Below are 24,641 nucleotides of genomic sequence, written 5' to 3'. Positions count from 1 at the left end.
GCCAGGCTGGGCTGATTGATCCTACTGGTACAAACTACAGTTGGAGTGGGTGAGGGTTGTTTGGGCTTAGCCACAGCATCAGCTGGCAGAAGCTGGCACTGGGGCCTAGTTTTGTCAAGTCAAACCACAGAACCTGGAGAGTGCATAATCCCAGAGTGGGAGTGGCCTGGGAGGGAAATAGTGGGTACCTCCCTCTTGGGTTACCACCCCCACGGAAGGGCACGAAAACTAGGACAGGGGCTGGGGTGGCTAGACAGAGAGACACCCAACAACATCTGTGAGGGCTGGATAGTTGAGCTGGTTAGATGGAACTAGGCTTTAATACCCATTGACATATATGAGAGCCGAAGGGGGTGTGGGACAGACTGGACTAGTCTGCTGCACATACTGGCAAACCAGGGCAGGGGGCGGGCCTGGTGGGGGTTATTGTGAGTCGCTCCGACTAGGCTGTGGCTCCCACTGGTTTAAGTGAGGGCCAAGTGTGTGCTGGGCAGAATCAGGCTGGACTGCGGCACCCATTGGTTCCAGTGGAAAACAGGGCTGGAAACAGAACTGACCCAGCAACTGCAACCACCAGCTGATCGGGGCGGTGGACTGTGCCGGGCCTTGTACTTGCTAGTACATACAAGAATCTGGTCTGGGAACACCTCAGACAAAAAGTTTCTTTGGGGATCCCCCCCAATCGAACTGCCGGTGTCAGAACCCTAACCAAGAAAAGAAAGAAGACAGAACAAGTCAACCAGCCACCTCAGCTATATGTTGGCAGTGAAAAACTGGGCAAACAGAGACTATGTCAATCAGTGGATTCTTCAACGACCTCATCGTGCGTGGAGTGGCGAGACTGGCAGCAATTTAGAACTGTTGAACTATCAAAACCACTTGAGCAAGACCCTTGGAGCATGCCCCACATCAGGGACCTGGGGAGGGTGGGAAACTGGGTGGGGCTTCTCCCTTAAACTCCCCTTTTACCTCAGATATATGAAGGAACTAAATGTCTTACCTATTTTCCTGTAGCGCTTGAACCTTTTTACCCTAATTATGTAAAGATTGCCAAAAAATTAATTAATTAATTAATTTTTAAAAAAGAATGCATTACTTTCCCATTAGTTTCACCTCAAAGGAATTGTTTGAGATCATTTTTATAACTACTCATGCTAAGACGCTAAACTCTGTTACCTTTAGTCCTGGTGCAGGATAAAAACCTTCAACTAACTTGCTGTTATCAAAAAGACTATATGCACCATCTCGTATTGCCACAACACCTCGACTCCGGCAGTATATATCAATGCAATACATGTTCCTGAAGGCCAGTCTGATGTGGGTAGAAGATTGTGGCAGAATGGAGAAGCACTGGTAGGCAGTGTTGGTTCTCTGCGTCAAGCCTAACATTGGCACAGTGGGGAGTTTGTTGATGGCATTTAGTGGAGCCTGAGTATCAAATAGTACCTATAAGGAAACACACAGAGAAAGCAGTCAGTGTTTGTACAGTCGTTAAAATCTCAGACTTCTCAATATATAAACAAACAACACAAGAGATAATATCCTTCTAGCACATTCCAAACAGTTTCTTGAAAAGAAGATAAGGGAGGTCACTGTATCCACTTTGAATCTTAGGAAAATTCCACAAGAAGCTTTCGAGATGTACAAGATAAAGGTACCCATCATTGTTATTTTCACAAGTAAGTACGCATTTTTCTTTTAGCGTCTTTTGCCTGAAACACATCTCATTTTTTAGACAAAAAATAAACTGAATTACCTGTAATAGCTGAACCACATTTGGTGTTTTATTGAACATTTCTTGAAGCTGATGGAGAATGGTATTGTGACAATTACTGCAACCTGAGTTAGGGCCAACAGTTCCCAATGAAATGTGAAACTTCTGATGGATGGAATTCCATTGGATACTAATCTAAATCAAAGAAAAATTACAGAAACAAGGAAGCAACATATTAAGTTAAAAAAAAAGTTAACAGGCAAAATAACAACCTATTTAACTGAGATTAGCTTTTGAACACAAGCTTTAAAATAAAACTTGACGCAAATTCCAGATGTGCTAATATGGAGCTACGATAGTTCCTGAACACATGTATTAGCAACCTTTGACTCAACAGAGCACAAATATACTACAGAGAGAACACTGATAAAACGTTACTTGCTCAAACTCATTTAGTGTTTTGTATTTTCTATTTTTCTTCTGAAATGAAGATTAACTGCAATCTTAGTTCTATTAACCAAGGAGCACTATCACAGCACAGAAAGACACCCATCAAGAAAGCATTTCCTTACTAGATCTTAAACACTTGGGAAATGTGACATTACCTAAGTAACACAACAGCCCAAACAGAAGCTATCTGCCTGAATTTTCATACAAAAATTTTTTTATCATTTTACATACATGGAAGGGAAAAAATAAGGAACTGTAGATTACAAGGAATACCTTCAAGATGAAGAAAAAGACCAAACTGTGTTAACATTTATTGACCCACAGCAGACATAACACAGTGTTATCAGCTTCATAACTATTCATAATGTAATAATCATATTGTGACTTGGGATCAGTGAAGAAAAAAGTACAAACCCTCAAAGTACATGATCTCATCCAAAACTTTTCAAGATTGTATGCCCCATCACAGAGGGGCATGAAAAATTTAAGAATCAAGGCATATATTTTTTTAATTTATTTATTTTTATTGTAAAATCAGATACACAGAGAGGAGGAGAAACAGAGAGGAAGATCTTCCGTCCAATAATTCACTCCCCAGAGTGACCGCAACAGCTGGTGCTGCGCCAATCTGAAGCCAGGAACCAGGAACTTCTTCCAGCTCTCCCATGTGGGTGCAGGGTCCCAAGGCTTTGGCCATCCTCAACTGCTTTCAAAGGCCACAAGCAGGGAGCTGGGTGGGAAGTGGAGCTGCTGGGATTAGAACCGGCACCCATATGGGATCTGGCATGTTGAAGGTGAGGACTTTAGCTGCATGACCAGCCACGCCGGGCCCACAGCATATTTCTTTTAAAAAGCTCTGAAAAAGGTGCGGTGCAGTAGCCTATTGGCTAAATTCCTTGCCTTACATACACAGGGATCCCACATGGACAGTGGTTCGTGTCCTGGATGCTTCATTTCCCATCCAGCTCCCTGCTTGTGGCCTGGGAAAGCAATGGAGGAGAGCTCAAAGCCTTGGGACCCTGTTCCCACATGGGCCACCCAGAGGAGGCTCCTGGCTCCTGGCTTCAGATCAGCTCAGTTCCTGCCTTTACGGTCTCTTGGGGAGTAAATAACAGGATGGAAGATCATTCACCCTCTATCTCCTTCTCTCTGCATATTTGTCTTTCCAATAAAAACAAAACCTGGGGGGGAAAAAAGCCCTGAAATTTATCATTTTATCCTTTATTTTTGAGCTCTTATTTCAAGGTAGTTTTTATTTTTGACTTGAATCTTTAAAAAGTTATGAGAAACTCCACAGACTTACTGAGCTCCCTTTGGTGGTCCCATAGCACAAGATGAGCTTTCGGTAATTATAAACACGAACTTCTGAGAAAATATTTAAATGAGCAGGTATGTCTAAACAAAAGGAAACAAAAAAGGATATTAATAAAGTTTTAAAATATAAACTTGACAAGTGCGTTGCTGCAGTATTATATGTCTGGAGAGAAAATTCTCTACATAATAAGTCTTTAAAAAAAATACCCACCAACACAAGAGTCTACTTTCATTTCTATAAGAGGACAGAGAAGGAGGCAGAATGTAGCAATCAAGCATTAGAGCGAGTGAACTATACTCTAGCTCTGCCACCCTTTAGCTATGTGACCTTTGGTGAAATTCACTGACTGACTGTGACATGCTTTCCTCGCTAATAAAGAATGAAGGTCCAGCAGGATGGTTCAATTAGTTAACCCTCCCCGGGCAAGCACTGGGATCCCCGTGGTTCATGACCTCTCTGCTCCACTTCCCATCTAGCTCACTGCTTGTGGCCTGGGAAAGCCATAGAAGACAGCCCAAACTCTTGGAACCCTGCACCCATGTGGGAGACCCAGAGGAAGCTCCTAGCTCCTGGCTTCATATTGGCTCAGCTCTGGCCATTGCAGCTACTTGGGGAGTGAATCATCGAATAGAAGATCTTTCTCTCTGTCCTTCTCTCTGTATATCTCTCTGTATATCATTGCAGCCATTTAAGGAGTAAACCAATGGACTGAAGATCTTTCTCTCTGTCTCTCCTTCTCTCTGTAAATCTGCCTTTCCAATAAAAAGAAGAAATTTTAAAAAAATGGAGGGGGAGGGAATGATCCCTATCTTTTACATAATTATGAAGATAAATAAGTCAACAAAAATTGTTCATAATATAATATGGTCATTGGTTCCAGTGGAAGTCGGGAGTGAAAACAGAACCAACCCAGCAATTGCAACCACCAGCTGATTGGGGCGATGGACGGTGCCGGGCCCTGTACTTGTTACCACATACAAGAAGCCTCTTTGGAGATCTTCCTAATCTAAATGCTGGACTCAGAACCCTAACCAAGAAAAGAGAGAAGACAGAACAGGTCAACCAACCATCTCAGCTATGATAGACTATGTCAATCAGTGGATTTTTCAAAGACCTCATAGTGCTTGGAGTGGCAAGATTGACAGCAATTCATAACTGTTGCAATATCAAAACCACTTGAGCAAGAACCTCAGAGCATGCCCTACATCCGGGACCTGGGGAGGGTGGGAAATTGGGCGGGCCTTCTCCCTTAATACCCCCCTTTAAACATGAAGGTAACAATATGGAAAACATACTAGTATTATTCACTTTCCTGTAGCCCTTGAACCTTCTTACCCTAATTAACTATGTAAAGATTGTCAAAATAAATTTAAAAAGAAAAAATATATATAATATGGTATATAAGTATGTTTGTGTGTATATGTGTGCATTATCTGTATAAGTCTGAGGTACAACGGATACTCTGAGGCTGACATTGTAGCTCAGCAGGTCAAGTAAGCAGTCTGCATCCAAATCCTTGCTGCTCCACCTCCAGTCCAGCTCCCTGCTAACGCACCTGTAACCCAGTGAAAGATGGCCCAAATACTTGAGCCTCTGCACCCATGTGGGAGACCCTGATAGAGTTCCAGGCTCCTCCGGCCAATGTGTATATCAGTGAACACACCGGATGAAAATAAACCTTAAAATAAAAAATTTTAATGGCCACTTACTTTCATTAGCTACATTTTCTTCAGGTTGTTAGTTGTTTTGGGTGTGTGTGTGTTTTAAGTCAGAGTTACAGAGATACAAGGAGAGACACATAGAGATCTTCCATCCAATGTTTCACTCCCCAGGTGGCCACAACGACCAAGGCTGGGTCACGCAGGGCCAGGCTAGAATCCAGAGCTTCATCAGTGTCTCCCACACGAGTGCAGGGACTCAAGCACTTGGATCATCTGCTGCTTTCACAGGTAATTATTAGGGAACTGGATCAGAACTGGAGCAGCTGGGATTTGAACAGGTGTCCACATAGGATGTTGGAATCACAATCAACAGCTTTATGCACTATGCCACAATGTGGCTGTACTTCCCCATCTTTTTTTGGTTTTTTAATTCATCAGAGAAAAATTAAAGATTTTCAGGCATACCTGGCAGAGAACGTGCAAATTCCAACACACACTCGTAGAGTCGCGCAATGCTATTCCAGTCATTAAGGAACATTTCAACCACTTTTCTACCTCCAACAGGTTCGGACAATGAATTTTCATATGTCAGATAAACATGCCGGGATGGTCCTACAGGATTAAAAGGGAAGACTGATAGAAGTCAATACTTTAAACAAACCAAGGAACATGTGAAGGCAGTGTGAGAAACAGCTTACCTTGCTCCCTGGTCGAAGTGCCATTTAGTGGACAATTTGCAAACACCAACTCTGCCACCCACGTGCGATTATTTCTACCTTGTAATCGGAAAGTACAATCAAGAAGAGAGCGGTCCAGAGCCTTTTGTGTTTCCTCACTGACACCCTTACAGGGAGGAATTCTGGTGACAAAGGAGAGCACATTAAATGGATTTCACACAGCAAAGATAAAGCACAAAGCACATGCTGCCAGGCAGGGGGGTGACATTGGAGTCTCAAATTATACTTCTAGACACAGGCTGCAAAGGAAGGACGAATTCACAATTACTACTACTTTACCCATTTGTTTGCACATAAACATAGTTAGTACTCTCACTTTCACAAAATATTTGTCTTTACCCGTACTCTTGTTATTTCAAAAGACCACAACTTTACAGAATGGCAATCAAGAATAGTGCTTTCCTACAAAATCTGCCCAGAACATCCTCAAGGAGAAGCTAATGTGAACAAAATACTCTAAAATCACTCTTTGAAGACAGGATGATATGGTACAAAGAAGAGAGGCTTGAAAGTTAAAAACAAAAAACTGTATGTGAATTCTGATTTGGCCTCGTTTGCCTCTCTTAATTCAGCTTCCCAACTATATACATTAAAAAAAAAAACATTACTTCATAAGTCACTGACTTTTCTTTAAACAAAGGAAAATCATTAATGGTAGCTGATATGGCAAGGTTGTTAAGTCCACCCTGAAGTAAAACCAAACCCTGCTCATTTATTGAACTGCCACAACAAAATTTCAGCTGCCTGAGTCAGCCTGCTCCTCTGTAGAAGTAACCCTGTGATGGAGCGTCACATGAATTAACCCATTTAACAGGTGCATTGTCCGAGAAACACACAAAGGTTATTCGTAAAGCTTACTGAGGGGCTGCAGTTGTCACCACTGGTTAAGGGACTGCCTGCAATGCTGACATCCCATTACGGGTACTGGTTCATGTTCCAACTGCTCTGCTTCCAATCCAGTTTCCTGCTAATGTGCTGGCCCCACCTTCGCTGTCCTAAAATTACCTATCTCTGCATTTTTTCCCAAAGTTTTATAAAGGACCCTATTTATCACAAAACATTACAAGTTAAGTAACATAATTTCAATATTGAAATAAATAAGCCGTGCCTGTACATCAACATCATGTCAGAGGAGGCAAAGCAACACAATAGAAGAGCTGGAAAGCCCCTGTGGATATGGTCCCCAGACAGACCACTGCCCTGTCGGCAATGTGAACTCAGCAGAAGGAAAAGTTTACTTCAGAGCTCAAAACCAAGTATCCGGAGCTATGGGCTGTCCTCAGAACTTTGGTTTCAAGGCTCTTTTTAAAAATACATTTATTTTTAGTGGAAAGTCAGATATACAGAGAGGAGCAGAGACAAAGATCTTCTGTCTGCTGATTCACTCCCCAAGTGGCCACAACGGCCACAGCTGAGCCAATCCGAAGCCAGGAGTTAAGAACCTATTCCAGGTCTCCCACGTGGGTGCAGGGTCCCAAGGCTTTGGGTCGTCCTCGACTGCTTTCCCAGGCCACAGGCTGGATGGAAAGCGAGGTCACTGGAACACAAACTGGTGCTCATATGGGATCCCAGCACGTGCAAGGCCAGGACTAGCTGCTAGGCTATTGCGCCAGGCCCTGGTTTCAAGGCTCTTTTAAATCATAGGATCAAGATTCTTTTCAACCAGCACTATGACTTCAGAAGTACATCAAAGACATTTATTTGAAAAACAAAAAGAACTTTAGGAAAAGGTGCCCAATTTTAAAGCAGTTTAAACATCAACTCATATTCCTACTTAATATATCTAGAAATGAAAGCCTAAAAAAATAACTTCTTAAAATAAAATGCATTTTAGAACTCAGTGCATTAGCCTAGTGGTTAAAGTCCTCGCCTTGCATGCACCAGGATCCCATATGGGCACCAGTTCATATCCCAGCTGCTCCATTTCCCATCCAGCTCCCTGCTGTGGCCTGGGAAAGCAGTCGAGGACGGTCCAAAGCCATAGGACCCTGCACCCATGTGGGAGACCTGGAAAAGGCTCCTCCTGGCTCCTGGCTTTGGATTGGCGCAGCACCAGCCGTTGCGGTCACTTGGGGAGTGAATCATCGGATGGAAGATCTTTTTATCGCTCCTTCTTTCTATAAACTTGACTTTACAATAAAAATAAATAAATCTGAAAAAAAAGATAAAGTGCATTTTAGCAATTACATACTAATCAGACCAATGCAGGATTTAAATTTAATAAAATCATATTGACATCTTTTTTTCTCCTTTCTACACCCGATCAATAATGAACAGCATCTATTATACAAGAATGCATTAATTTATTCATTTCCACAAATGATCCTGTAAGCTTTAAATAAAGCAAGCAAAATCCAGGATTAGAGCAGATTCTTCCTTTAAGATTACTGCAAAAAGAAGCTAAACTACATCAAATGCTTTCTTCCTATGAAGGAGTCATGAGTTCAGAAAGGGGATTCTGAAAATCCTCTTGTAAAAATACTAATAAGATATTTCTGATATCTTGCAATCCAGGAAAAATAATGTCTCACGGAATAAAACACAAGAGAGACAGTGAAGCCAGTGGCCGCTTGCTGGGCAGGACCAACAAAGATGGCGGCGGCCCCTGCAGCTAAAGCTCCAACGAGACCTGCGACCTGCGGGGAGATAAGCCGGGGGCAAAACAAGGTGTCCCTAAGCTGGAGCCTGGCCCCCGCTAGCCTCCCTGGCCACCCCATGGGGAACAGGTCCAACCTGTGTTGTCCACAATGCCCCTGGCCTCTGAACATCGCCTATGCTGACATCCCAAAATCCAAGAGCCACCTCTTAGTGTCCAGCACCGAGTGGGATATAAACTACGACACATCACTTGGGTCTGCCGCAAGGAGCTCCACAAACCAGCCCTGGGCCAAACCCCATCTTATGACTTCAGCCTCCCCCGCAAGTCCTCCAGATGAATGGCTCAAAAAACTGGAGCTGGGTTCCAGGATGGATCTCAGGCCCTCGGACTGACCCGAGAGTTCTCTCTCATGGCTCGCCACGCCCAACTGCGGCTCTGCCTCTGCCATCTAAGATCAACCTAATCCGTTTTAAGTCAGAGCAATAGGGACTTGCATCCCATGGGGATTGCCTTAGGAAGGTACTGGGGTATTATTGGGCGGTGGTGATGGTGGCGGCGGAGGTTGCCCCGAGCCACCTGGCTCTGCGGCAGGAACCACCCACTCTGAGGTGCAGCACCTCCCTCCACCGCCTCAGAGGCTTCCCTGGTCCCGCCCACGCTGCTCAGCTTCCGGTCAGAGCCCCCTTCTTCCCAGGCTCCTTCTCCGTGGTATCTAGCTGGCCCTCTGAGCCTTTCTACTCTGATGCAAAAGTGACTCATCACATGCTGCTCTGGGTTCTGGTCACACTGGCCTCAAAATCTGGGAACCAGTGCTTCCTGACTGCCATGCTTCAGCGTTTGGACAAGACCCGGCTTCTTGGGACTTCCGGCAACAAGTGCCTGGGGGCGGTCCAGCTTAAGAACTCACTGCCGCCTTTGCAGACGTGACCAGCGCCTCTTGAACCATGACTCTTGCGAAGTTGTGCCCCTCCTAGTCGATTCCTAACCACCTTCCAGAAATATGTTCCCTCCCTCTCGGGATACAGCCAGAAAGATAACCAGAGTTCCTGAAGCGCCTCATGGAGCGACTGCACCTTGCAATCAACCACCGAACCTGCCGAGGTCCTGAAATCCTGGAGGGGCTCTGCTAGAGGAACCCGAGTTAAGTGATCATGAAGGAGCCAGCTTGACGTGGAAATGCTACCTGGAATGAGACGTCAGAAAGACTGTGAACCTATTTTTGGGCTGGCTGAAAAGTTGTCTAAAGGGTCAAGCCTGTGAGTATCGGCTCCTCGACCTTTTGAGGTTTTTTTTTTTTTTTTTTTCTTTTGGTAACCTGTCCCTGCCCATCCCCAAGAAAGCATTTGCTCAGGTCAAGGTGTCTGCAGAACTGTTTCAGCCGTTTCAGCAAGGAAGAAGAGGCAGAGTTGGAGTATGCCCTAGTGTGTGACCAATGTCAGCAAAACACGGAGTACCAAATAGTGTTCCCTGAAATCAGGTGCTCCATCTGAATCAATTTGCCACCTCCCAAGGCTCTATCAAGCAAAACTGCATAGGTGTAGACTTAAAACTGCAGCAACTGAACCTGGGAACTTTGCCAGTAACAAAGCCAGAAGCCCTGTATACCAGCTGTATGCCCTTTGCAAACACCTGGGCAGCATCCACCATGGCCACTACACAGCCCTGTGCTGGTGCCAGACTGGTTGGCATGGCTCCAGTGACTCTCGTGTATCCCCGATCAGTGCAAACCAAGCGGCCTCCAGTGAGGGGCTATGTGCTGTTCTACCAACTGAGGCAGGAGCCCTCCAGGCCCTGTGAGTGAGTGCCCCTTCTAAACCCTGGCACCTGTGAAACCTTTTCAATACCCTTAAGCCCCAGGCACCCCACTTACCTCAGAGACTTCTATTTTTGTGTATTTTTAAGTGTGTGTGTGGGGGGGGTCTGTAGCTCCTGTTATTATTACTATTTTTTTTTTTAAATAAAAAAGTATGCTGGGGTGGGGGAGGGGGACTAAGCTATTGTTATGGTATGGAGAAAACAGTATGGGGGAGGAGCAGAGGGTGGAAGGGGAAATCCCCGAGTCTAGAAACTATCAGGAAAAATAAAGGAGCTTTTTTAAAAAGCACACTTCCCACCTGGAGGATCTCGTTTCCCAGTTCCTTGTTCAAAGCGCACCAGGGCCCAGCCCATGTACAGCACCCAGACCTGATGCTATATTACTTTTCATGAATAAATTTATTATGAAGAAGTAAAAAAAAGAATAAAACACAAACATTAACATCATTGGCTTATTCACAGATGCCAATTAGAATGAAAAACAAACAACAAAATGCATCCCTTCCTGCCAAAATCCTGTATTTTGGACCCAAATTGTAGACTTCCGGGATGGCCCTCTAGTTTTGCCAAGTCCACACTGCATCACTTTATAAAGCACATGTAGCACATTCATTTTATTTATTTTTTATTTAAAAAAACATTTTAAAATTTCTATTTTATTTTCAAGGCAGACAGTAAGACAGACACAGATGGACATGTCCCATCAGCTGGGCCAAGCTGAAGAACTGAGACCCAACCACCTGGTGTCTCTCAGATGTCTCCCAGGTTGTTTTATTTTTAAACAACCTCTGGCTTCTTGCCTCTGTCCATTTGCACCAAACCCTCCTCCCATCTTCTCTATACGCCTACTGATCTACACCAACTCAATTACTATCACCATGGTGATGACTTGTCCTGACTGAACCTGCTATACCTGTTACCTGAATAAGCCTCACTTAAGACTCATCCCCACCTGCTAAAAAGATGTCAAAGAGCCTCTAACTTAGCAAAGCCCTTTCCAACTCACGTGGGCAAGGTTTCTTCTCTCGGAAAGCCCCACCTTCACCTGTTATTTCCCCAACATAAAACTAAGCAGCGTCTTGGCTACCCGCCTCCCTCTCATGCCAATACCACTGAATCACCAGTCCTTGGCTGCTTCAGATGGACTCTGTCATAATCCAAACCCGGGAGCTCTGGTTGGAACCACTTCAGCATCAGGTTTTGCTACTTTAGTCTTGTTCCTCTGCAATTCATTGTCCATGCTGTTATTAGGCTCAGCTTTCCAAACCCTCTTGTCGCTTGCCTAGAATTATCTGATGGTTTCTTAGTGCCATGAAAATAGTCTAAATTGGACACTTAAAAGCCCTACAGGACCTCACCCTGGCGCCTGTCAGGCAGAGTAACTCCTTCCGGCCACAGGCCACAGAGCTCTCTCATGCCTCCCAGCCTGTGCATCAGTAGCTAGCCCTTCTCCCTGTCCCAGCCCAGCTCCCTTTCCTCCGCTGAACCTTCACCTCTTCTTTAGTCCAAGTATTGCTTGTACTTTTCGGGGAATATCCATCCTGACTTATAAACCAGCCCACATCTACTTCCTGTAAGAACCCATCCTAAAAAACCAACTCGAATTCAAGCCTGATAGTCACACTTAGTAAATAGAATTTGCTTAAAATTCTATTTACTTATTTCTTTAAAATTTATTATTCAAAAAATTAAAAAATTTATTTTAAAAAGTTGAATAATTTTTTAAAAAGATACAGAGAAAAGGCCTCCTAAAACATCCAGTGGTGCCAGACTGCCGCTCCACATGTTATTTTTTTTTTTAAGATTTATTTTATTTTTTTTTTTTATTGCAAAGTCAGATATACAGAGAGACAGAGAGGAAGATCTTTCATCCGTTGATTCACTCCCCAAGTGACCGCAATGGCCAGTACTGCGCCGATCCAAAGCCAGGAGCCCGGAGTCTCTTCCGGGTCTCCCACGCCGGTGAAGGGTCCCAAGGCTTTGGGCCATCCTTGACTGCTTTCCCAGGCCGCAACAGGGAGCTGGATGGGAAGTAGGGCCGCCGGGACATGAACTGGCACCCATATGGGATCCCGGCGCATACAAAGCGAGGACTTTAGCTGCCACGCTACTGCACCGGGCCCATTGCTTCACATGTTTAAGGCACTTGTTCCCCAGACCTAGTAATTCTTCGGAGGAAGTCCATGACACCCACAAGCTCTGAACTCTACACTGTCTCATGGAAGGAGAACAGTTCTGGTGGTGTGACAACAGGGTACAGTATCAAGTAAGATATATGACAGAACTTACTTTAACAAGCGAATTGCATGACTGAAACCGTCACCTTCCACTTGTACACCTTGATGTGGAATCTCAAGATTGGACAACTGGAAAGAAAAAATGCACAATTGTTATTAGACTGCCAATTGTACAAAGTACTTCTAAGTACTGATATCTTCTTACCGCATCTATTCTAGAGCCACTCTTCTCCCAAAGTTACAACGTATCACACATGAGAACTAGTCCCATCACTGGATTTTCTGAATATTAAATCCAATGAAACTAAAAACTACCTCAGTTAATAAAAAAACAACAGCAAGTAAAAACACTTCCACAGGTGCAAATCTTCCAAATTCAGGAGACCGGTCTAATTTCTGGAGTGAGCCAACAGTAACGCTGGTTTTTCTAAATGAGGCACTAAAAATTAAGACCTTTTTCTTGTCTTAAAGACCTTTTCTTTTCATGCTTATTCTAAACAAAGATTTAAACCACAGTCATGTCTTATTTCTAGTCATCAAAAATATTTTTAGTGAACAACTTTTAAACTACATTTGAAATAAACCATTTACTATGTGAAATTGAAGATTTTAATTTATACACTCATGCAGAGATCTCTTTCCCAATTGAATGATTCAGAAAATTAAAAAGATGAATGCACAGACAGGCCTGAAACCCTTTCAAGGAAGTTACTAACAAAAAGTCACCTGATTTTACCAAAGAAAAGAATACTTTTAGTAGATACTGCCAGGGCTTTTATGTCAAACTATTTGTACTCACTTCATTCCAGAATTGAGCCAGAGACAGCTCTAAGCAGGAACTCAGCCTTTTGCTTTGGGGGCTGGGAAGGGCAAAAGTTTAAAAAACGACTCCTGATCATGTAGGCAATAAGGGTTCAGACTCAAAAGGAATTAAAGCATGGGGCAAGCGCAAAACTGTTGCCTCTGGGCTGGAGCTGTAACAGAGAGGTAAAGCCACCACGTGGGATACTGGCATCCCGTATAACCCAGTCTTACTCCTAGCTGTTCCATTTCTGATCCAACTTCCTGCTAGTGTGCCTGGGAAAGCAGCTGGAGGATGGTTCAATTGCTTGGGCTTCTGCACCCACCCATATGGGAAATCTGGATGAAACTCCTAGCTTCAACCTGGCCCAGCTCCAGCTGCTGAGGCCATACGAGGAGTAAACCACTGGTTGGAAAATCTCTCTTTTCTCTGCCTCTCAGTCTGTGAACTGTTTCAAATACCTGAATGATTTTTTTTTTTTAAATACAGATACAGGAAAAGAAGAGAATGTGGAAATAATGGTCTTACCCACTTTCCTGTAGCCCTTGAATCTTTGTGCCCTAATTAACCATGTAAAGATTGTCAAAAATAAAGAAAAAAGTTGAAAAAAAAAATGTTGCTACTATAGGCTGAGATGGGCCAGTCCACAACACATTACTGTCAGGAGTGACAGCCAGGATAGGATGCAGGCCAGGCCAGGCTAGATCGTAACACACATCAGTTCTTATGAGGGCTGGGGCTGAGTGTGGGCCAGGATGGGTAAGAGCTTGGACTGGGGGAGAACTGGGCTGAACCAGGCAATAGCACCTATTGTTGAATACCAAGGCTGGAGGAGGGCCGTCTCAGACTGGGCCACAGTACCTGCTGGCACACCCAAGACCTGGGGCTGGGAGTAGACCTGGTAAGGAAACCTTGGGGTTCCTACTGGGCTGCTGCATCCACTGGTAAACTTGAGAGCTGGAACTGGGGGCTGGCAGATCCAGGTAGGGTTGTAATACCCATCAACCAGCATTTCAGCTGGGCCTAAGAAAAAGCCAGGCTGGGCAAGGCTGCCATACCTACTGGCATAAGGGCTGCAAAACCAGAAGGCAAGTGCTGGGACTTGATGCAAGTCACATCAGGTTGGACTGCAGTACTCCCTGTAGGTACAAGATCTGGGGCTGGAAGTAGTCCTGGAGGGAAACTGTGAGCCCTGCCCTGCTGGGCTGCAGCTCCCACTTGTGAGCATGAGAGCTAGGGCTGGTGGTGGCCCAGGATGGTCAAAATGGCAGCACCAGTCGGCATACATGTTGGTCAGGTTTGGGGCAGGGTGGGTAAGCTAAGCTACAGCACCCAAAAGCATGCATGAGAACCAGATGCAATGCAAGATAGATTGGGCTAGGACACAGCACATGCTGGCACATGTAAAAGCCAGTGCTGGGGGCAGGCCTAACGGAGGTTATTGGGGTCACTTCAAATACGCCATGGCACCCACTGGTGTGAATGAAAACTGGGCCTGTAACAGGCTGGGGTGGGCAGGACTAGGCTGCAGCACCCATCAGTTCACGAGAGATGGGGCTGGAGGCGAAACTAGCCAGGTAGCTGCATCCATTGGTATGTGCTGATTGGTGCAAGAACTGGGCCTCCTCAGCTGCTGATGCCTGTGCAGTGACAGCGTGCCCAGATGCACACGGGGGACATGACAGCCAGCTCATCTAGGCTAGTAGAGGATGTAGAGTGCCATGTCAGAAGACAAAAAGCAGAACAGGTTAGACAACTCTCCTGGGCAAGTTTACAGTAAGTGTCTGGGTCTACGGATGCCCACTCAGGTGGACTTAGTGAGCCAATAGATCTTGGAAAGATTTCATCAATCCTGGTGCAACAAAGTCAACAGTGTCTTAGAACTATCAGAACATTAACACTCTTGGAACATTTTTCCTCTAAGATAGCATCAAATGACCATTACCCATCCCCATGGTGCTGATGTACTTCGACAACAAGGAACAGTTCTCGTCCCTCCACCCTGTCAGCAGACCATGAGAATAAAAAGAACTGAAACATGTGTTCTACTCACCTTCCTCCAAATCAATCCTACCCACCCTAATTGGAGCCCCATGTAGGCATGCATCCCTATCAACTATGTAAACATTAAAAATAAAATTTAAAAAAATGTTGCCACTAGTCTGTCAGAAACACAAATATCCCTGATAACATCTCAAGATAAATTACTTTAATTAGAAACATCAATTTTGTCTTTTAACACAACTAGAACTTTCACAGAAAAAAAAAAACCACAATTTTTTAAGACCTATACTGAGTTTAACAAGGAACTATAGACTCTTCTTATATGACCTATGTATACAACACATACAGGAATACAGTGAAGACATGTCAACAGGCATTAGACTGTATAGCCACAAAAGCACATTTTTACCCCCAAACTTTGACCTGCGGACTGAGGAGATAGGATACAAACATCACAATGCTCCAACACTGTATGTATCCTTCCTTTCTGCTGTAAAGGTAAAAGCTAAATTATATTCAAGAACTAATCCAGGGCCTGGCACGATAACCTAGTTACTAAAGCTCTCGCCTTGCACACGCTGGGATACATATGGGCACTGGTTCTAATCCTGCTCGCCCTGCTTCCCTTCCAGCTCCCTGCTTGTGGCCTGGGAAGCAGTAGAGGATGCCCCAAAGCCTTGGGACCCTGCACTCATGTGGGAGACCCGGAAGAGGCTCTGGGCTCCTGGCTTCGGATGGGATCAGCTCCAGCCACTGCAGCTACTTGGGGAGTGAACCAGCAGATGGGAGACCTCCCCCTTTCTCTCTGGATCTCCTAATCTCTCGGTAAAAGATTTCAAAATAAAAGTAAATAAATCTTCAAACAAGTAAATAAACCTTTAAAAAATAAAAGCCCTAGAACACAGCCAAACAGAAAACACGGATGTCCCTGCATTGTGTAGGGGCAATGGCCAATCACCAGCCGAGAGGACACTCACTCTTAGAGCTGGGGGCTGAGACATCGAAGACTTGAGTTGCCATTTTAGGTGCCTGTTTCTGGGTTGGTTTCTCTCTGGGTTATTGCTGCTGTTCACATTTTCACACCTATCATCCACTTAGAGCTTCCAAAGCCCTCTATTAGCAAACCACAGTCCATAGGCCAAATCCTGACTGCTGCCACTTCTTCAAAATAAAGTTTTATGTGAAACACAGCCATGCTCATTTGCTTAAACATCAATTATGGCTGGCTCACATTACTAGAGCAGATTTAAATAGCTATAACAGAGATCATATGATCCATAAAGCCGAAATTATTTCCCATCTGGCCTTGAGAGAAAAAGTTTGCTGCTTTTTGGTCTAAGACATTAAGCTATTTTCAGCAAGTCATCCCAAAGCAACCACATCAGCCCAACTGAAAAACTCCGCCTCCCCATTTAAGGTCACTGCTTCATTCACAGTATCGTACAAAGGAGGAGACTCTTACAAAGAGAAAGCTTTAAAATAGAGGGAAATAATAAGGATTTCATTTATTCAAGACTTATTTATTTGAAAGGCAAAGTGACAGAGGAAGAGGCAGGAAAGAAGAAAGACCAATCGCTTCCATCTGTTGGTTTACTCCACAATCAGTGGCCCTGGCTAGGCTAAAGCCGGCTACTTAGAATGCTCTCTGGGTCTCTCACAGAGGGAGCAGAGACTCGAAAACGGGCCATTATCTGCTATTTCTTACACATATTAGCAGGGAGCTATATCAGAAGATGAGCAGTCAGGACTGAATTGGCATTCCAATATGGAATACCGTCCCAAGAGGCAGCTTAACCTGCTGCACTGCAGTACTACTCCCTAACTAGGGTTTTAGTGCATCACTTCAAAAGGGCTACCCATCCTCCGGCAAAACCCTTTTAGAAATGTAAAAAACTTCATTTGTTATCTCCCTTTAATTTCATGTTATGGAATCAAACTAGATATTCTGAAGAGACACTACCTATATGTATATGCACAGATTCTGCCACGTACCAAAAGCAAAACCTTAATTTCATGTGGTTCAACTCGCTCTCATTAAAGAACCAAAATATGAGCACTCAACTCAGAAATACTATCACCCTATGTGATGACCTCTTTAGACTGAATAAATAGTTCTATTTCTTTTTAACTGAGAAGAATTGACTTTCCATTTCCATAAAGAGCAGTAGGTCTGGCATCTGAGCGCAAGGGCTGAAATCCCGGATGTCATGAAGTCCTCCCCAGATGGACAGCATCACAACCGTTCGGGTTTGTGTGATGAAATCCACGAAACTTCAGCAACAGGTTTTTAACAATCACTCTTCTCAGAATGACTTCAAAAATTACCTCTAACCGAAGTCCTACAAATGGCATATTTGTATCACACATAGCAACATAGTGAGCTAGAACTTTATTGAAGGCACACATTTCTCCCGATCGTTTGGTCTTCTTGGATTCTACTGGACATGGATCATCAGATAACTAGAATTTAAGCAAATAAGACATGTGAGTAAAAGAGTAGCAAATGTGATGCAATTCCTTCAGGCCGTTAAACACCACAATAAAGTTCAAGGTTAACCAAAACAAATGTTACTCTTCTCTTGCAGCAAGTCTTTACTGAGCAAATACTGATGTAAACTGAGAAAATTCTGACCTAAACACTGTAATTTAGTAGTAAATAGTCAGCATTTAACAAGTTTCCACATGGAAATGGTACACAATTAATAACTGAAAGAGAAACATTTTCAAGGAATGCACACAACTGTTACTAAAGCCTCATGCAGCCCAGTCTCTAAGAGCCATTGTATACCCAAGTCCTGGGCTCTTTTCTCCCTGCCGCCATACCTTCCGTTTGGTTCCAGTTCTGGTCGGCTTCCCGGTTTTTGTTTGAAAAACAAAGTCCTGGGCTTCCTTGAACTGCTGTAGCACCAGCGCCACAACAGGGCTGTCCTCACGCTCAGTGCTGTTCACAGACAGGAAGTAGTACTTGTACAAGAGTTGTGTGGGTTTATTGGGTACCTCCAGCATCTCCACAACCTACAAAGGAAAACTCAGAGATCAGAAACTCAAATCAGAAACTCAGAGATCAAGTGCTGGATATTTCTTTCCTCCTAGCAAATAGGGCTTTGAATTATAAATTGAACGTGTCTTTCTTTAAAAGAACAAGGACAAATTCATCATGATAGCACAAAATATTCCCAGTAAATATATATTTGCTTTCAAAATAATAGACCAGAATAGAGAAGAATGATGGGGCTCATCACGGTCGCCTAGTAGCTAAAGTCCTTGCCTTGCACATGCCTGGATCCAATATGGGAAATGGCTTGTACCCTGGCCGCTCCACTTCCCATCCAGCTCCCTGTTTGTAGCCTGGGAAAGCAGTACAGGATGGGCCAAAGCCTTGGCACCCTGTACCCGTGTGGGAGACCCAGAGGAAGCTTTTGGCTATTGGCTTCGGATCAGCTCAGCTCTGGCCATTGCTGCTACATGGGGAGCGAACCAGTGGATGCAAGATCTTTCCTCTCTGTCTCACCTTCGCTCTGTAAATCTGACTTTCCAATAAATCTTTTAAAAATTTGATTAGGGCTAGGGGAAATGACAACTATCATGCTTGCAGACATGTAAAAACAAAACGAGATTTTTTTTCATTTTTTTAATTTTTAAAAAAAGATTTATTTATTTTTATTTGGAAAGGCAGATATACAGAGAGAAGGAGGAGACAGAGAGGAAGATCTTGTGTCTGATGATTCATTCCCCAAGTAGCCACAACAGCCAGAGCTGAGCCAATTCAAAGCCAGGAGCCAGGAGCTTCCTCTGGGTCTCCCACGTGGGTGCAGGGTCCCAAAGCTTAGAGTCATCCTCAACTGCTTTCCTAGGGCACAGGCAGGGAACTGGATGGGAAGTGGAGCAGCTGGGATATGAACCGGCGCCTATATGGGATCCCAGTGTGTGCAAGGCAAGGACTTTAGCCACTAGGTTATTATGCAGGGCCCTTTTTAAAAATTTTTATGATAGTTTCATAGCCTTAGGGATTTCTCTTCCCCTTTCTCCACTCTCCCTGCCCTACTGATTTCTCCCACATGATTACAATAGGATAGTCCTTCAACAACATAGTTTTTCCGAGGCCATAACTGCTTCAACGGAAGAACAAGGTCACTGTGAGGATGAGCAAAATAACCCGGACACAGACCTTGCTATTTGCCAATTACAGAAGTGAACACACGAATTCCCAGCAATTTTGCGAGGTAAATGTTGTCTATTTTTCTGATAAGGAAATCAAGGAACCAAAAAGTAAATTATTTGTACCAAGTCATACAGCCATACACATATTCTGCTTCCAGGAACCTGGCCCAGACACCCTGCTCTCACCTACTATACCAGTTCACTATTTTCAAGGTACAATCAAAGTTTAAAAAATGGTCTCTAAATTCATTTTTTCTTTACATTTATTTTATTGGAAAGTCAGATTTACAGAGTGAAGGAGAGGAAGAGAGGAAGATTTTTCCACCTGCTGATTGTCTTCCCAAGTAGCCGCAATGGCCGGAGCTGAACCAATCTGAAGCCAAGAGCCAGGAGCTTATTCTGGGTCTCTCAAGTGGGTGCAGGGTCCCAAGGTTTATGGGCCGTCCTCAACTGCTCTCAGGCCACAGGAAGGGAGATCTCTGGGAAGTAGGGCCACTGGGATATGGACCAGTGCCCATATGGGATCCTGACATGTGCAAGATGAGGATTTTAGCCACTAGGCTACTGCACTAGGTTCTCTAAATTTGTTTTTTTTTTAATGATTTATTTTATTTTTATTCGAAAGGCAAAAGTACACAGAGAAAGAGAAGACAACCATCCTACTGGTTCATTCCCCAAACGGCCAGAGCAGCCACAAAGGAACCAATCCAAAGCTAGGAACCTCCTTCAGGCCCCCTCCATGGGTGTAGGGGCCCAATGACCTGAGCCATCTTCCACTGCCTTCCCAGATCATAAATGGGAGCTGGATCAGAAGTAGAGCAGTCCAGACTCAAAGTAGCACTCATATGGGATGCCAGTAGTACAAGCAGGGGTTCAGCTGCTAGGCAACAGCACCGACACGTCTAAATTCCTTAGTAACAAAAATGAATACCATTAAAAAAAAAAAGCTTCTGGGGCCCTACACAATGGCTCACTGGCTGAATCCTTGCCTCACACATGCCGGATCGCATATGGGTACCAGTTTTTGTCCCAGCTGTCCCACTTCCCTTCCAACTCCCCACTTGTGGCCTGGGAAAGCAGTCGAGGATGGCACAAAGCCTTGGGACCCTGCACCCACATGAGAGACCTGGAAGAAGCACCTGGCTTCACATTGGCTCATCTCGGGCTGTCACGGCCATGTGGGGAATAAACAGGTAGATGGAAGATCTTTCTGTAAATTTGCCTTTCCAATAAATAAATAAATAAATAAATCTGAGCAAAACTTACTCTTTCCATTTCATCTGCCCTGTTCCCCCACCTCCTCTTCCCTGCACACCAGCTTCAGAAAAGCGCCTCGCTCCTGAGGCTCCTCAGGAGACAGAAGAGTTCAGACGGCCACTTCACCAACAATGATATTTGGATACCAAGTAAGCACAAAAAATATGTCCCACACAAGTATCATCACAACTATGCCGAAATACCAGTACACATTGTCAGGACGTTTGAAATGTTAAAGTTACATTATAATTGCTAGGAAGAATGGAAAGCAGCTAAAACTCTCATGTTACTTGTGGGAATGCAAAACCACAGTCTCTTTGGAAGTTTCTTATAAACACAGAAACTATGTAACCCAACAATATTACTCCCAGTTTCTTATCCAAAAGAAATAAATTCATGCTCAAATAAAACCTATATGCATCTGTTTACAGCAGCTTGATTCACAACTGTAAACATTCCAGACACCCTTCAAAGGGTAACTCATTAAACAAACTCTGGTAAATCCAAAGCATGGAATACTATTCTGCAATAAAAAGGTCTTCTAGACATAAAGCAACCTGAATGAGTATCAAACTCATTATGCTGAATAAATACAGACTGTAAAAGCAAATTTACAGAGATAGGAAATAGGTAGCAGCTAACTAGTAGGATGGCAGGCTTGTTAAAAAGGGGCAAAATCTAAGATTTATTTCGGAGGGGTGCAGTAGCCTCGTGGCTAAAGTCCTTTCCTTGCAAGTGTCAGGATCCAATATGGGCACCGTTTCTAATCCTAAAAGCCCTGCTTCCCATCCAGCTCCCTGCTTGCAGCCAAAGAAAGCAGTCAAGGACAGCCCAAAGCCTTGGGACCCTGCACCTGTGTAGGAGACCCAGAGGAAGCTCCTTGCTCCTGGCTTCGGATCAGCTAAGCTCTGGCCATTGTGGACACTTGGGGAGTGATTCAGTGGACGTAAGATCTTTATCTTTCCTCTTCTCTGTCTGACTTTACAATGAATTTTTTTTTTTAATTATCTGGCTTGGCATGGTAGCCTAATGTCTAAAGTCCTCTCACCTTGCATGCACAAGGATCCCATATCAGTGTCAGTTCATATCCTGGCTGCCCTACTTCCTATCCAGCTCCCTGCTTGTGACTTAAGAAAGCAGTACAGGATGGCCCATAGCCTTGGGACTATCCACCTGCATGGGAGACATGGAGGAAGCTCCTGGCTCCTGGCTTTGGTTTGGCTCAGCTCTGGCCATTGTAACCACTTAAGGAATGAGCCAGCAGATGGAAGATCTTTCTCTCTGTAAATCTGACTTTTCAATAAAAATAAATAAAATGAATCTTAAAAAAAAAAAAAAAGCCACAGCACCCACTGGTGCATGTGAGAGCCTGGCTTGGGAGGCTGATCGAGGCTGCAGCACCTTCTGGTCCTGTGAGAGTGAGGGCTGGAGGGAAAAATGAACCAGGCAGCTGTATCCACTGGTACATGCATTGGCTGGTGTATGGGGGATGGCTGGCAGGAGGGTGGGAGGTGGGCAAGAACTGAGACCAATCCTGCACCAGCTGGCACACATGAGAGCAAGGTCTAAGGTTCTCCCAGGTGAAATTTCTTGGGAGGCTGCCCAACTAGACCACCTCGCTTGATGCCCAACTGCAGGGGGAATCACATATGGTCCAAACCCAGTGCAGATGTCGCAGGAATGGGCCTGTTCAGTTGCTGACCCTTATGCGAGAACGGAGAACAGACCCAGATGAACACACAAATCAAAACAGCCGGCTCATCTAAGCCAACAGAAGAGTTCAAGTATCTCATCAAATGATGGAAAGGTAAAACAACACTCCAGGTCAGTCTCTGCAACAAGCACCTAGGTCTGTGGACACACTAAGGTAGACACGATCAAACCAAAGGCCTTATAAAAGAAATTCTCACCTCTGGAGTACTGAAGCCAACAACTTCTCAGAACAATTAAGACCACCCAAGTGGCACCCTTGAACATTCTTCCCCACATCAGGGCTGATGCAGTGTGTGGGAGACAGTCCCTGTGCACCCACCCCAAACACAGGAGGAGAAACCGAAAGATTTTTCTCACCCACCTCCCTTCCTCCCCCATCTGCAACCCTTATAATAAATATTAAAATTGAAAAGTAAAAAAATCATAATATGAAATTCAAAAATCCATTTGCAAATTACATAAAAAATCGTCCTACACATTAACCACTGAACTTGATTCTTTTGAGTCAGTTACATACTTACAATGTAGTATTGAGGAAGACGGGTAAGTTTAATGAACAGCTTATTCTTAGATAGGTTTCCGATAGGATGAGTTGAGTAATTGGAAAGTTGCAATGTTTCACTGCTTATTGTAGGCAGATGCTTTATTGATTGTTTGCAACGCTGTTGTCCAAGCCAAAATCTTAATTGAAAAGAGACAGTCCACATCACAAAAACATACTTTTCTGATCAACTTATGATTTTTTAATAAACAATATGAACACCAATAACAAAAATTGAGTGAAATTTAACTGAACTAGATGGACACAAGACCATACTGACAGAGTCTCTCTCCAGTTTTGTATGGAACTATTGCTTCTTAATTTCTAGGTTAAGAGATTCAAAATGCAATGTCCTGTATCAAATGTCTAAAGTGTTCATAAAACAAAACAGCAAATAATAACTACAAAAATTAATTCATTTTCCTGGTATCACTGGAAATACAAATCCCAGTTTTTATATTTTTAATGTATAAATTTCTCATAGAAGGTCCAGCATTAATTATTTTCTTTCCCTCCTCCTTTTTGAGTATGTCACCATATGTTACATAGATGCTCTTTAAAAAAAAAAAGTTTATTTATTTGAAAGGCAAAGCATCAGAGAGGATTAAACAGAACATGAGAGATCTTCCATTCACTGGTTACTCCCCAAATGCAGACAAAATCCCAGGCTGAGCCAGGCCAAAACTAAGACCTGGAACTCCATCCTGGTCTCCAGCATGGACAGCAAGGGTCAAGGTGCTTGGGCCATCTTCCTCTGCTTTGCCAGTTTCATTAACAAGGAGCTGGATTAGAAACATAGCAGCCTGCATCCGAATCTGTGTTCCAGTAATTGGTGTCACAAATGGTAGCTTTAACCTGCTGAGCCACAAGCCCAGTACCCACCACCTGAATACTGATACTAGTATTCTTTTCTTATTATTGTCTATTCGGGAGGCTAGAATATCATATACTTAAACATATAAAAATGAGGACAAGAGGACTGGCTCACAAATGTTCAGTGCTGCACAATGAGCTAATTTCACAAAAGAAAAATTTTCACAGCAGTGCCACAACATTCCCGCTTGTTTTGCTAACAAACAGGGCACAGAACAGTCAGGGTATTTTACTATTTATACAGTGAATTGTACCTGGTACAAATTGTGTATGAGCCATGCACAATGAAATCATGTGTTCTAATAAATGATACTTTAGGGGTAGCTTTGCCAACTGCTACTGAGGATTATATAAAACCTAGAAACAATTTTTCCTGAGACAAATGTAACTACAATGTTACAGGATCAATCCTTCAAAGTGGTTACTGATTAAGAAGTAAACTTTGAACACATTGTATTACTTGCTTCACTTTGGAAATCAGTTCAAAATGAACATCCTGAACTTGCTAAAAATGCTTTCAGATCTCGACTTCCAGTCCCATCAACAGGCCTGTGTGAGAACACTATCTCTGCCATGCATGTTATTAAACAAACAACAACAACAAAAAAAAACACAGTTCAGATACATGTTATCTCACAGGAGTACCATTGCCATCAATATGACCTACATAAACTACGAGAAAGGAGCTCATTTGTCATATTAAAAATTTTAAATATCAATATGCACAGGTAGTCTTTTTTTCAAAGTATTAATTTTACTCCT

General features: G+C 43.7%; 1 protein-coding gene and 1 pseudogene across 1 annotated transcript in view; one reads left to right on the top strand and one right to left on the bottom strand.

Annotated features, from left to right (window-relative positions):
- The window catches only part of MED14 (mediator complex subunit 14), a 77,409-nt gene that overhangs the window by 29,682 nt on the left and 23,086 nt on the right, over positions 1 to 24,641 (bottom strand). The window contains exons 13-21 of the mRNA XM_040999879.1: positions 22,987 to 23,146; positions 18,158 to 18,349; positions 17,660 to 17,794; positions 12,581 to 12,657; positions 5,839 to 5,999; positions 5,606 to 5,752; positions 3,468 to 3,559; positions 1,757 to 1,909; positions 1,177 to 1,446 (exon numbers count right to left, since the gene is read on the bottom strand). Coding sequence (XP_040855813.1) covers positions 1,177 to 1,446; positions 1,757 to 1,909; positions 3,468 to 3,559; positions 5,606 to 5,752; positions 5,839 to 5,999; positions 12,581 to 12,657; positions 17,660 to 17,794; positions 18,158 to 18,349; positions 22,987 to 23,146 — 1,387 coding nt within the window. The remainder of the gene's footprint in view (positions 1 to 1,176; positions 1,447 to 1,756; positions 1,910 to 3,467; positions 3,560 to 5,605; positions 5,753 to 5,838; positions 6,000 to 12,580; positions 12,658 to 17,659; positions 17,795 to 18,157; positions 18,350 to 22,986; positions 23,147 to 24,641) is intronic.
- Positions 8,607 to 10,277, top strand: LOC121171016 (annotated as a pseudogene).

This window comes from Ochotona curzoniae, unplaced genomic scaffold (genome assembly GCF_017591425.1).
Source record: "Ochotona curzoniae isolate NIBS_2020 unplaced genomic scaffold, NIBS_Ocur_1.0 contig_1274, whole genome shotgun sequence".
NCBI lineage: Eukaryota > Metazoa > Chordata > Mammalia > Lagomorpha > Ochotonidae > Ochotona > Ochotona curzoniae.
This window is presented reverse-complemented; position numbering and strand designations above follow the sequence as displayed.